The sequence below is a fragment of the Haematobia irritans genome, chromosome 3, assembly GCF_050003625.1.
Source record: "Haematobia irritans isolate KBUSLIRL chromosome 3, ASM5000362v1, whole genome shotgun sequence".
Lineage (NCBI taxonomy): Eukaryota > Metazoa > Arthropoda > Insecta > Diptera > Muscidae > Haematobia > Haematobia irritans.
Genome location: NC_134399.1, coordinates 107,208,985 through 107,221,247, shown reverse-complemented (window position 1 = coordinate 107,221,247; position 12,263 = coordinate 107,208,985). Strand labels below are relative to the sequence as shown.

The 12,263-nt window shown below is 29.0% G+C and overlaps 1 protein-coding gene across 1 annotated transcript in view; it reads right to left on the bottom strand.

The window, feature by feature from the left end:
- Positions 1 to 5,923, bottom strand: part of Chpf (Chondroitin polymerizing factor) — a 130,329-nt gene extending 124,406 nt beyond the window's left edge. The window contains exon 1 of the mRNA XM_075299902.1: positions 4,142 to 5,923. Coding sequence (XP_075156017.1) covers positions 4,142 to 4,384 — 243 coding nt within the window. The 5' untranslated portion in view covers positions 4,385 to 5,923. The remainder of the gene's footprint in view (positions 1 to 4,141) is intronic.
- Positions 5,924 to 12,263: the final 6,340 nt, after the last annotated feature.

Sequence of the window (12,263 nt, the reverse complement as noted above, 5' to 3'; positions counted from 1 at the left end):
TCCCCAAATAGTTTCGATTTATTTATCGACGTTATTTTAAAGTAAAGGCTTTAGTCTAAATAAGCTACAAATATTTTCCATATTGGTGAGCATTTAAATGCATTTTTATAAACTTCCCAGCAAAAAAAGAGTCGCCAAAAAGTAGCGAAAAATGTTTTGGATCTGGAAGTGGTGCAAAATTGGCGCAAAAGCAATGAATTTAACGTTGGTTTGTCAATAGTATAGATGTCCACCATTTCATTATGCATCACTTCTCAAGGTGTGAACCGAATTCAGTATTTTGGACGTGAATTAAAAAATATTGTGATATATTGCCAAATAATTTTTTTTTTTTATTATTTTTTATGATTTTTAATGCATTCTTACACTGAAAACAATATTTACGTGATATTAAAGATTACGCAACCTCAATTTTAGGATGCGCAATTTACACACTATTAAGGACAAATTTATTTAAAATGATGATATTTTAATTAAAAAAAAAGTTTATAATATTTGCTTCAAAAATTTAGGACACAAATTTTGAAAATTTGCGTATCTTCGTCAAAGTTGCATGCCTTTAAACTAAGACACATTTTCCTTAAAGTAAAGAAACACATTTTTGATTTAAACAAATCGTCCTCAAATTAACTGAAATATTGTATCTTTAGATTTAAGATAAGAACGCCTCAATTATAAGCTAAGACTTTTTTGAGGATTTAGCATTTTTGGTTTATTTTTTATTATTTTTTTTATTTGTTTTTGAAATTAAGAAAATGTTTTTTACTTCGAAGTATCCGTCATAATTTGGATTTTTAAACTGGCCTTTGTTTGTACGTGAATAGTTTTATTAATATACCGGAGAAAATAGAATGAAAATTCTATAAATCAGATCTGTATTTAAATTTTATAGATCCTAGTTTTAAAGCCAGATAGGTCGCAAAAAAAAATCCTTATTTTAAAGAACCCGCATCTTTGGCTCGGAATCAATACCAAAATCCTTAAAGGAAGGTCAAAATCTTTGGATCCAAGTAAACTTTTTTGAGTGTACGCTTGATAGAAACTTTGACGTCCAATATTTTCAAAAATTCGAAATGGAAATATTTTTCATTACATATTATTACAATAATTATTCGAGCTTATTTTTTTACAAAATTTAAATAAAAGAACTTGATGCGTAGTTAAAATAAAGAACATGTTTAGGATGAAATATTTGAAGCAGGGATGGAAAATACAAATTTTTAAGAGTACAAAAAATGTATTTTTTGAGCGAAAAAGAACTTTTCACTAAATTTCAACAAAAATTCCGTTGGAGGATTATTGTCAAGAGCTCATTTAGACTGAATTTTAAAGAAAATAAAATTTTGGTTGTCAACTCCTCAATTTTAAATATTTTTTTAGTTGTATATTCTCATAAAAAGACTACCGTAGTATTGTAATTACGGTTGCCACAGTTCTACTTCAAAATTTTTAAATAAATTTTTGACAAAATTTACTATAGAAATAAAATTTTGACAAAATTTTCTATAGAAACAAAATTTTGACAAAATTTTCTATAGAAATAAAATTTTGACAAAATTTTCTATAGAAATAAAATTTTAACAAAATTTTCTATAGAAATAAAATTTTGACAAAATTTTCTATAGAAATAAAAATTTGACAAAATTTTCTATAGAAATAAAATTTTGACAAAATTTTCTATAAAAATAAAATTTTGACAACATTTTTTATACAAATAAAATTTTGACAAAATTTTCTATAGAAATAAAATTTTGACAAAATTTTCTATAGAAATAAAAATTTGACAAAATTTTCTATAGAAATAAAAATTTGACAAAATTTTCTATAGAAATAAAATTTTGACAAAATTTTCTATAAAAATAAAATTTTGACATTTTTTATACAAATAAAATTTTGACAAAATTTTCTATAGAAATAAAATTTTGACAAAATTTTCTATAGAAATAAAATTCTGACAAAATTTTCTATAGAAACAAAATTTTCTATAGAAATAAAATTTTGGCAAAATTTTCTATAGAAATAAAATTTTGGCAAAATTTTCTATAGAAATAAAATTTTGACAAGATTTTCTTTAGAAATTATTTTTTGACAAAATTTTCTATAGAAATAAAATTTTGACAAAATTTTCTATAGAAATAAAATTTTGACAAAATTTTCTATAGAAATAAAATTTTGACAAAATTTTCTATAGAAATAAAATTTTGACAAAATTTTCTATAGAAATAAAATTTTAACAAAATTTTCTACAGAAATAAAATTTTGACAAAATTTTCTATAGAAATAAAATTTTGACAAAATTTTCTATAAAAATAAAATTTTGACATTTTTTATACAAATAAAATTTTGACAAAATTTTCTATAGAAATAAAATTTTGACAAAATTTTCTATAGAAATAAAATTTTGACAAAATTTTCTATAGAAACAAAATTCTAACAAAATTTTCTATCGAAATAAAATTTTGACAACGTTTTCTATAGAAATAAAATTTTGACAAAATTTTCTATAGAAATAAAATTTTGTCAAAATTTTCTATAGAAATAAAATTTTGACAAAATTTTCTATAGAAATAAAATTCTAACAAAATTTTCTATAGAAATAAAATTTTGACAAAATTTTCTATAGAAATAAAAATTTGACAAAATTTTCTATAGAAATAAAATTTTGACAAAATTTTCTATAAAAATAAAATTTTGACAACATTTTTTATACAAATAAAATTTTGACAAAATTTTCTATAGAAATAAAATTTTGACAAAATTTTCTATAGAAATAAAATTTTGACAAAATTTTCTATAGAAACAAAATTTTGACAAAATTTTCTATAGAAATAAAATTTTGACAAAATTTTCTATAAAAATAAAATTTTGACATTTTTTATACAAATAAAATTTTGACAAAATTTTCTATAGAAATAAAATTTTGACAAAATTTTCTATAGAAATAAAATTTTGACAAAATTTTCTACAGAAATAAAATTTTGACAAAATTTTCTATAGAAATAAAATTTTGGATAGAAATAAAATTTTGGCAAAATTTTCTTAGAAATAATATTTTGACAAAATTTTCTATAGAAATAAAATGTTGACTAAATTTTCTATAGAAATAAAATTTTGACAAAATTTTCTATAGGAATAAAATTTTGAAAAAATATTTTATAGAAATAAAATTTTGATAAAACTTTCTGAAGTAAAAAATTTTTGCAAAATATTTTTTTTGTAGTTTTTGGTAAGATTTTCTCCAAATGTTGGTAGATTATTTTTTGTCTCAAGTTTCGATAGTATCTGTAATGGTTCGGATTATTTTAGTACGCGATCAACTTTTTATCTAGAATGTGTTCGTGTGGAAGCGTAATATAGAAACACACTAAAACATTCTTGAAATTCAATAAAATTGTGTTGTTGACTATGACTTTTACAAAATCGAGATTTTCTTCCCGCATTAACTTGTCTGTTTTGCCAAATTTGTAAAAGACTATTAGCAAATAAGTTTGTTAGACTTTCTCAAAATAACATATTAAAATATTTTGTCAAAACTATTGTACCACAAACCTGATATCGGCTTAAAAATGTCGACACAAAAGCTACTAAATCATTCGCGGGGGTACTACGGTACTGACCAGGGTGAAAAAGTATTGAAAAAGTACTATAGTACTGCATTTTCCATGCCTGTTTTGAAGTGTTTTTAAAGTTGTGCCTTTAGACCAACTACCATTTTTTGTTGGGTTCATTAACGATAAATGAAAATACGAAATTTTGTGACCATCTTTCTACTGTATGACTATAGTAAATTGACATTCATACAGAAAACATAGCTGATATTTTTTGGTTTCGTTTTTAATTTTTTTTCTCACACTTCGAAAGATTTATAGGCGAAATAGCGCTTCTTTTCATAAGGCCATTTGTAACAATTCAAGAATCAAATTTTCAGAACATATATCATATATCTCTTGAACTAATTGAGATAGGTCCTCAAAATTAAAATTTTTTCTACATGCAAAAAAGAAGAAAAATTATAGTTTTTAACATTAGGTTTATTTCGGTAGTGAAATGGTAAACTTAACTTATCACTTAAAATAAATATTTTTATTTTTTTTTTATTTTTTCACTCATACAATTTCACCATAATTTAACCGGTACTTACCGTTTTCTTAGCTGCCAATGGTTTATTAATCAAATTCAAATGCGGTTCAAACTCTTGGCCAAATTTCTCGATTAAACTATTCTCAGCTGCCTCCTGGGGACATTCTTCCTGTTGAACAAGTTCCCATATATCTTGCGGTACATAGAACGATAATATGAGGCCCAAAAATAATCCAATGATAAAATAATGATTACGACTCAAAGAGCGACGCATTTTTGTATTTAAAAGGGAGGGTATTTTCATTTTTACAACAAAATCAATTAATGCGATCTGTAGCGTCTGTAGCAATGTTTACAAGCATTACCACGTTGCAAATGGGTGGATAAAAAGGGGGAGGGGGTGGATATAAATCAATACACTGTGAGTGGGTAAATGACACACGCACACACTTAAAAATACTTGATCTCCAGAAGAATGCTTTGCAATGCAATGCTAATGTTATATATTGTTGCCGCTCTTCTTGTTGTTGTTATATCACTTAGTTTTTGTATATGCTGCAGCAGCTTCTTGCTACTTCAATGCCGCTTATTCCTTTTCTAATATTCGTAATTGTTCGGCGTTGCCTTCGTATAGTAGCTGTCGTTATTATGTTTACACTGCTACGTCGACGCAAACGTTGTCGTTGACACTGATCTTGACACTAGTTTCAGCATACGATAATGATGATTATGACGATGCCGATGATGATGATGATGATGATGATGAGGAAGACGATTGTTATTGTATGTTGAGGATTATTATTGTTGTGATTTTGTTGTTACTCAATTAAATTCACATTTCATAACTAAACACTGATTCTTCGCTGCGACAACAATGAACCAAATAATAAATATTAATATAATTGAATGACTTTTTAGGCCCAATAATGAATGGCGAAGCACTTTAACCGCCGCGGCAGCAATAATGACAGAGAAATACCACTAATTATAATGTGTACATATATATATGCAGATATTTATGTGTGACAGACAGGGACTGCGGGTATATTCATATCTAGATAGGTATGTATCTTGTCAAAATGTAGAACGTTTATAACCGAGTATCTGATAGTTGTGCAGATATTGTGGTGGTGTTGCAAACAAAAACAAGAAAGACACACACTATCAATTTGCACCAATTTTTGTTAAATATTATCACTAGCCATAAAATAATGCTAACCATTATTTTTTACACTAATATATTCTTTAATATATATCAACAATAAAAGACAACACACACATGGTTAAGTTGGCCCGGCGATCACAGGTTCTTAAATTCGTGTTTTTCAAATTATTTTTTTTTTTTATTATTGCTCTTCTTTACAAATGTGTAAAAAACAAATACTTAACACGGAACCGGCTTACTGATTATTTTTTTTTTATTTCTCTTTTTTTATATTCTTGTGCAAATAGTTTCTTTTTAGCATTTCATTAATAACAGCCGGCAGGTAACGTCGATCATCCACAGGATGATGAGGACTTTTTTCTTTTTAAAAGGAACCGGTTGTTTTCGTATAGGAATTTTTTGTCGAAACTTCTTTACAATTGTTTTCTGATTATTTAACTCCATTTATTCATTAATTAAGAATGAATATACAACCATTGTTGGTTTAATTAAATTCAATTAGCAATATCTGCATAAGAACTTCAAACGCTGGTAGGTCATTGTATGAAAATCAAATTGAAAACACAAAACAAATATTCGAAGGTCCCAAAAATTCACAAATGCCGACAGCTAAGGCACATACACTCGAAATAAAAGCCTGCGACGGCTATCACATTACCGCGAAATAACCACACGCTAGCAGAGTCCATGTCAAACTGACGTTTAAGTGAGCATAATAGTCAGTGTGGGCCGGTTCGTTTCGAACGCAATCTGACATATGTAACGAATTGATGTAGTGTTGCCAACTTTCAAATTGAAATCATCATTCTTAGCGTTATTTGCGGTACTTAACACTTTTTTTCTTAAAATCATATGTATGCAATTTGTATTGCTAAATTATATAAATTGTTAATGACATATAAAGTTGAGTACTATGTTCGCGTTGAAATGTTCATTTCATTGAAGTGTTTTAATAAAAACAGTTCAATATAAAGCAAATAAATTAACTCAATAATAAATTGATTAAAACAGCAACAAAAATAAAATATACTTTTTACAAACACTTCCCACAAATGTATTGCATTACAATTTAATTTAATTTTTTTAATTTAAATTGAATAATAAATAAATCATAAATTAAGTAAAATTTTTAAAAGTGATTAAAATGACAAAAAAAAACAAAAACATACATTTTTTATAAACACTTCAAACAAATTAATTATAATTTGTATGAATAACAATTTAATTGTATTTTTTTACTTGTCCTAATCGTGCAACGATCTTTTTATTATAATAATCTTGATCGGAAATGTCAACTTAAATCCGATCTCTTATATTATAAGCAGTGATGCAAACTCCCGGAAGACAAAAAGGACCAAAACTGTATTATAAATTGTAATATACCACCTCCCACCATAAAAACTACTAAAGCCAACTAAAATTCAATGCTCTACTAAAAAACAAAATTCCTAAGATGTATTATAGAAGATTTCCTGTATTGATTTGACTCATTTGAATGCTTTCATCCAATTCATTTTGGTCAGTAATGTCTTTCAAATTTCATAATATATTTTTTAGAGGAGAAAAACATTAAATTTGGAAATATTAATATTCATTTCAGTTATGAGTGCTTTTGTTAATTTAATACAAACGTTTTATCAAGTTCAGAAATTCGGCACTCGTCGTTAGACCTTTCCCAGCAAAAATTCCTATAACCATTTTGGTCAGTAATTTCTTTCAAATTTCATAATATATTTTTTAGAGGAGAAAAACATTAAATTTGGAAATATTAATATTTATTTCAGTTATGAGTGCTTTTGTTAATTTAATACAAACGTTTTATCAAGTTCAGAAATTCGGCACTCGTCGTTAGACCTTTCCCAGCAAAAATTCCTATTACCAGGTAAGAGTATAAGTAATGCTATGTTCCCACCGACTCGTTTTCCTCATTCGTTTTTCCAAAACATTTCACCGTTCACACCGGGTTGAGATGTTTTAGTTTGACAGTTACCATGGAAACAGGGAGCCACCGTGGTGCAATGGTTAGCATGCCCGCCTTGCATACACAAGGTCGTGGGTTCGATTCCTGCTACGACCGAACACCAACAAGTTTTTCAGCGGTGGATTATCCCACCTCAGTAATGCTGGTGACATTTCTGAGGGTTTCAAAGCTTCTCTAAGTGATTTCACTGGAATGTGCATCGCCGTTCGGACTCGGCTATAAAAAGGAGGTCCCTTGTCATGGAGCTTAACATGGAATCGGGCAGCACTCAGTGATAAGAGAGAAGTTCACCACTGTGGTATCACAATGGACTGAATAGTCTAAGTGAGCCTGATACATCGGGCTGCCACATAACCTAACCTAACCTAACCTACCATGGAAACAAGAAATTCACATTTACTCGAAATTCACATATATGCAACCTATGTCCAAATAATTACCGCGAGCGCAAAGGGAAAAATTTATGTTATTTTCACATGTCCATGTTCTTAAAAGCCTTTGTTTATTCTTTTTTTTCTATGAAACTTATTTCAATATTTTGACATATATTTTGAATAGGGTATGTTATTCGGGGTATAATCCAAATTAGGTGGGTTCACATTCTAAAATTGACGTGTTTTGGAGGAAAACTTGTGTTTTGAACTTGTTTTTTAGTATGGGGAAAACGACTCGTTTGGAAGAGCTTATAAAGGGAAAACATTAATATTGATTAAAAAAGAATCTTTACCACCTTAATAACAATCAAATTCTACATTTGGTTGAGTTTTAGCTTTTGAAAATCTAATCCGAATTTTTGTATGAAAAGATTTCGTCAATTAATCTTAATACTGTTCAAATTGAAAAAAGCAACAAAAGCACTAAATGAAAATGTTAGAAAGCACCAACTTGATGCTTTTTTTTTTGAAAAGGCACTAAAAAGGCAATTTGGTACTTTTTGGAAATCAAAAAGCTCTAAATTTGGTGCTAAAACCACCAAATTGGTATCACTGATTATAAGAAACACAAAACAGCTAGCCAATGGCAGCTTATCATTGTCACTATGTCAAACTGACGTTTGTCTGAACGTAATAGCCAGGGGTTGGCTGGTTCTTTCGCAGTCTGACATTTGATAGAGTGTTGTCAAGTCTCGAATTGAAATTATTCTTAGCGTGATATATTAAAATTTTTTTTCTAAAAACATACATATGTATATAATAATTGTTCTAAATTATTTAAATTGTTAATGATAATGAAGCCCGAGATTCCTCACTGCTGAACTCTACATTTGTTTTGTGTTCAATTAATGTTGGATATTTATTGTACTCGCTTTTCAAGGCATAATATTCTTATTTTGATAAACATTCACTTCTAGATCAGAAGTATGTAAACAATATTTTATTTCCATATAATTGTAAAGAGTGGCAAACACGTATTTATTGGTAAATTATAAATATTAATTATTTTTTCATCTTAAATGGTTATTAGTACATTTTTCTAATAAAAAATTGGCATCACTACACATAACCAGCGATGTAAACAATATTTTATTTCCATACATTTGTAAAGAGTGGCACACATGTATTTATTGATAAATAATAAATTATAATAATTATTATTATTATATTTTTTTTTTTTTTGAGAAATAATTCAAATTCGTAGATCTTAAATGGTTATTATTACATTTTTCTAATAAAATATTGGCAACACTACACAAAACCAGCGATTAGCATTTTTCCCATAGTGTATTCGTTACATTTTTGATTCACAGTATGAATGACAGGGTGTTGCGTATGCTATTAAAACTCTCCGTTGATTGCCTATTGTGATTGCTGATTGCCTATTGCAAATAACGTGATGTGGATAACTACGTTCGCTTTTTCCGAACACAAAAACATTCAATACAAAAATATACATGAACATAATTATATTTTTAAAAAATTTTAAAAAATGATGCCGGTGCTAAGATCATATTTCACAAGAGGAAACCAATATTTAAAGTGCAAAATAAAAATAAACTTTACCTTAGTAGCGGTCGTAAAAATGCATGCGTAATGACCAGAGAATGAAGCCGATCCATTTTTGTCGGCGGCTGACACTACATTTTTGCCTCCGGCGGCGGCGGCTTGACGGCTAAGCCGGTATAAATTTGTCCATTCGGCGGTGGACAATTATCCATTATAAAATCAATTTGAAGTTATTCGAATGGTAATGAGATTAGCTGTACAACCAATCTTACAATCAAATTTACATTGAATTCAAATTTGCTGAGCAAATTTTTTTGCAAAGTTATTATAGCAGCGTGAAATTGATTGATTGTGGGTGGAAGGTTTAAAATTTTGGAATAAAATACGACAATTAGTTTTACATTTTTCGTATTTAAATCGATATTTTTGATTAATTGGCGGCTAAATTTGAGTCAAGATGAGTCGACATATTCGGCGGCGGCGTCGACTGGTCAAAAATCGTCGACGGCGACTGAAATCGGCGGTGCGACTCGGCGGCTTCATTCTCTGGTAATAACTATAAACATGGCTGAATAAGGAGGTTGAATCACGATAACAAAAACAACAAATTTCAATATGTTGTTTACAATTTCAAGAAGTCAAAATCAGCTGATAAAAGAATCGTATGGCATTGGTAAAAGTGGCAATTACTTATTCTTTCAATTGTCCTGAAAAAATAATTAAAATCCAGAGAAAAATAAAGGTTCAAATTTAATTGTGTCACCTATGAGTGATTGTGAAGTGGATAATTCATCCGAGGAACGCCGATATGAGACAAATAAGACTATAATACCCACCAAAGTTAAGAATGGAAGTCAGTCAAATGGATCTTCGCCATCTATTAACAAAAACAGTTTATGATGCAGTTTAAAAACTGATGTGCGTGGTATTTTGGGTCTGGAATATGTTATCAAGATACTCAAGTCATCTTTGAACAATTCTCCAGCTATGAATGCGCGAGTTTGTTTGGGATGCATTTGCTATGCAGTGTCATTTGGAGAGCTGCAATCACCATAAACATATGATTTTGACATCTTAAAATTTTGTCGAAATAAAAAAATTGTAATCATATGGGCCCATGATTTAACCTTCTTGTTCAGCCATGACTATAAAGTTTAAATGGACAGTACGATGCTTATACGGTGTTCTCACCAAGCATGTTTTGGGGTTTGAAATGTTTTCCCTTTTTAAGCACTTCAAAACGAGTCGTTTTCGCCATACTAAAAAACAAGTTCAAAACACAAGTTTTCCTCCAAAACACGTCAATTTTAGAGTCTGAACCCACCTAATTCGGAATATACCCCGAATAACATACTTAGGGTAATATATGTCAAAATATTGAAATAAGTTTCATAGAAAAAAAGAGTAAACAAAGGCTTTTAAGAACATGGACATGTGAAAATAACATAAAAAAAATTCCCTTTGCGCTCGCGGTAATTATTTGGACATAGGTTGCATATATGAGAATTTCGAGTAAATAAGAATTTCTAGTTTCCATGGTAACTGCCAAACTAAAACATCTCAACCCGGTGTGAACGGTGAAATGTTTTGGAAAAACGAATGAGGAAAACGGGTCGGTGGGAACATAGCATTACAAATTATAATGGCTAACGTGTTGAGAATAGTGTCATCGTGTTATATAAGAACATCTAGATCTTTGGCATGTGTTCTTTTACATTTTTCTGCCATAAAATTTGTATAACGTTGTGCTCTATTATCGATTATTAAAATTGCCTCTCACAAAATTTATGTACGTAATTTCCCAGCAAAAAAAGAGCTTCCAAAAAAGTAGTTTGGATCCCCAATCTGTGATTCGGAAGTAGTGCAAACTTGGATCATCTCCAATGAATTTTACACGGGCTTGTCATAGGACGGAAGTACTCCCTTTTTGGATCCTTTGCATTACTTTAGAAGTTGTGCCCTGGATGTTAATTTGAATGAAGAAATTTCAAAAGCGAAAAAATTTTTTTTTCTTCAACCAATTTCGCTTTTTTTTCAACGATATGTTTTATTACACTATTATTTTCCTATTATCTAATTTTTACAATTTGAAAAACTTTTTCGCTCCTAACAGGGGTTGAACCTAGGTTTGCTGGCACCATAACAGAACGCCTTAGCACACTCAGCCACAAACGCCATTGAATATAAAGCGTCGAAAGGTCAATTCAAAAGTGTGTGATATGATCGTAATACGACACCAAGGAATAACATTCTAATGGCTTCTCGAGAAGTTATTTTTTAGTATGAACGAAAAAATAAGAAACGCAGGTTCAAATCTCACCAGCGGCAATTTTTTTCTCAAATATTTTTCTAAAAAATTGCTTTTTGTATGTAATGCATCGTTTTTATTTTTTTTAGTTTCGGCATATATTTTCGTATAAATATATATTTTTTCATTACAAATCAACAAAAAAATTAAAAATTCTCGTAATTTGCAAAATCTTCTCAAAAGAACTTCCATGGAAGCGAAAAAGTCAAACGGCACTTTTTCATCCCCAGCGGGGATGAAATTTTTTTATTATTATTTTTTTAACTTTTTTTATTAATTTTCTATATTTTTTTATTAGTTTTCTATTTTTTTTTTTTTTTAATTTAATTGTAATTTAATTAAATTTGCACTTAATTGCGTTCTTTCTAATACTTGTCCAAGAGGACTGCATCAGAAGTAGAAACAAATCATTGGGGGATCCCAAGATGCGCTTTAGAAGAAATTTTTGTGCACTTGTCCAAAAGGACTGCATCGGAAGTGGAAAAAATCATTGACGGATCCCACGATGCGCTTTAGAAGAAATGTTTGTGAACTTGTCCAAAAGGACTGCATCGGAAGTTGAAGAAACTCGATGGGGGATCCTGGGATGGGCTTTAGAAGAAATGTTTGTGGAACAACTTCCAATTTTTTTGCTGGGTTGTTATGTATACGGTCGATAATAACGTTTCTCACTCAATTTTTCATTAAACTCGGTATGCACCTCTGGCGTTACATACATCTATTTAGCCAACGAAAAGTAAGTGTTGAGAAAACGACAACGTGTTCATAAAAATTTTTAAACGCTCT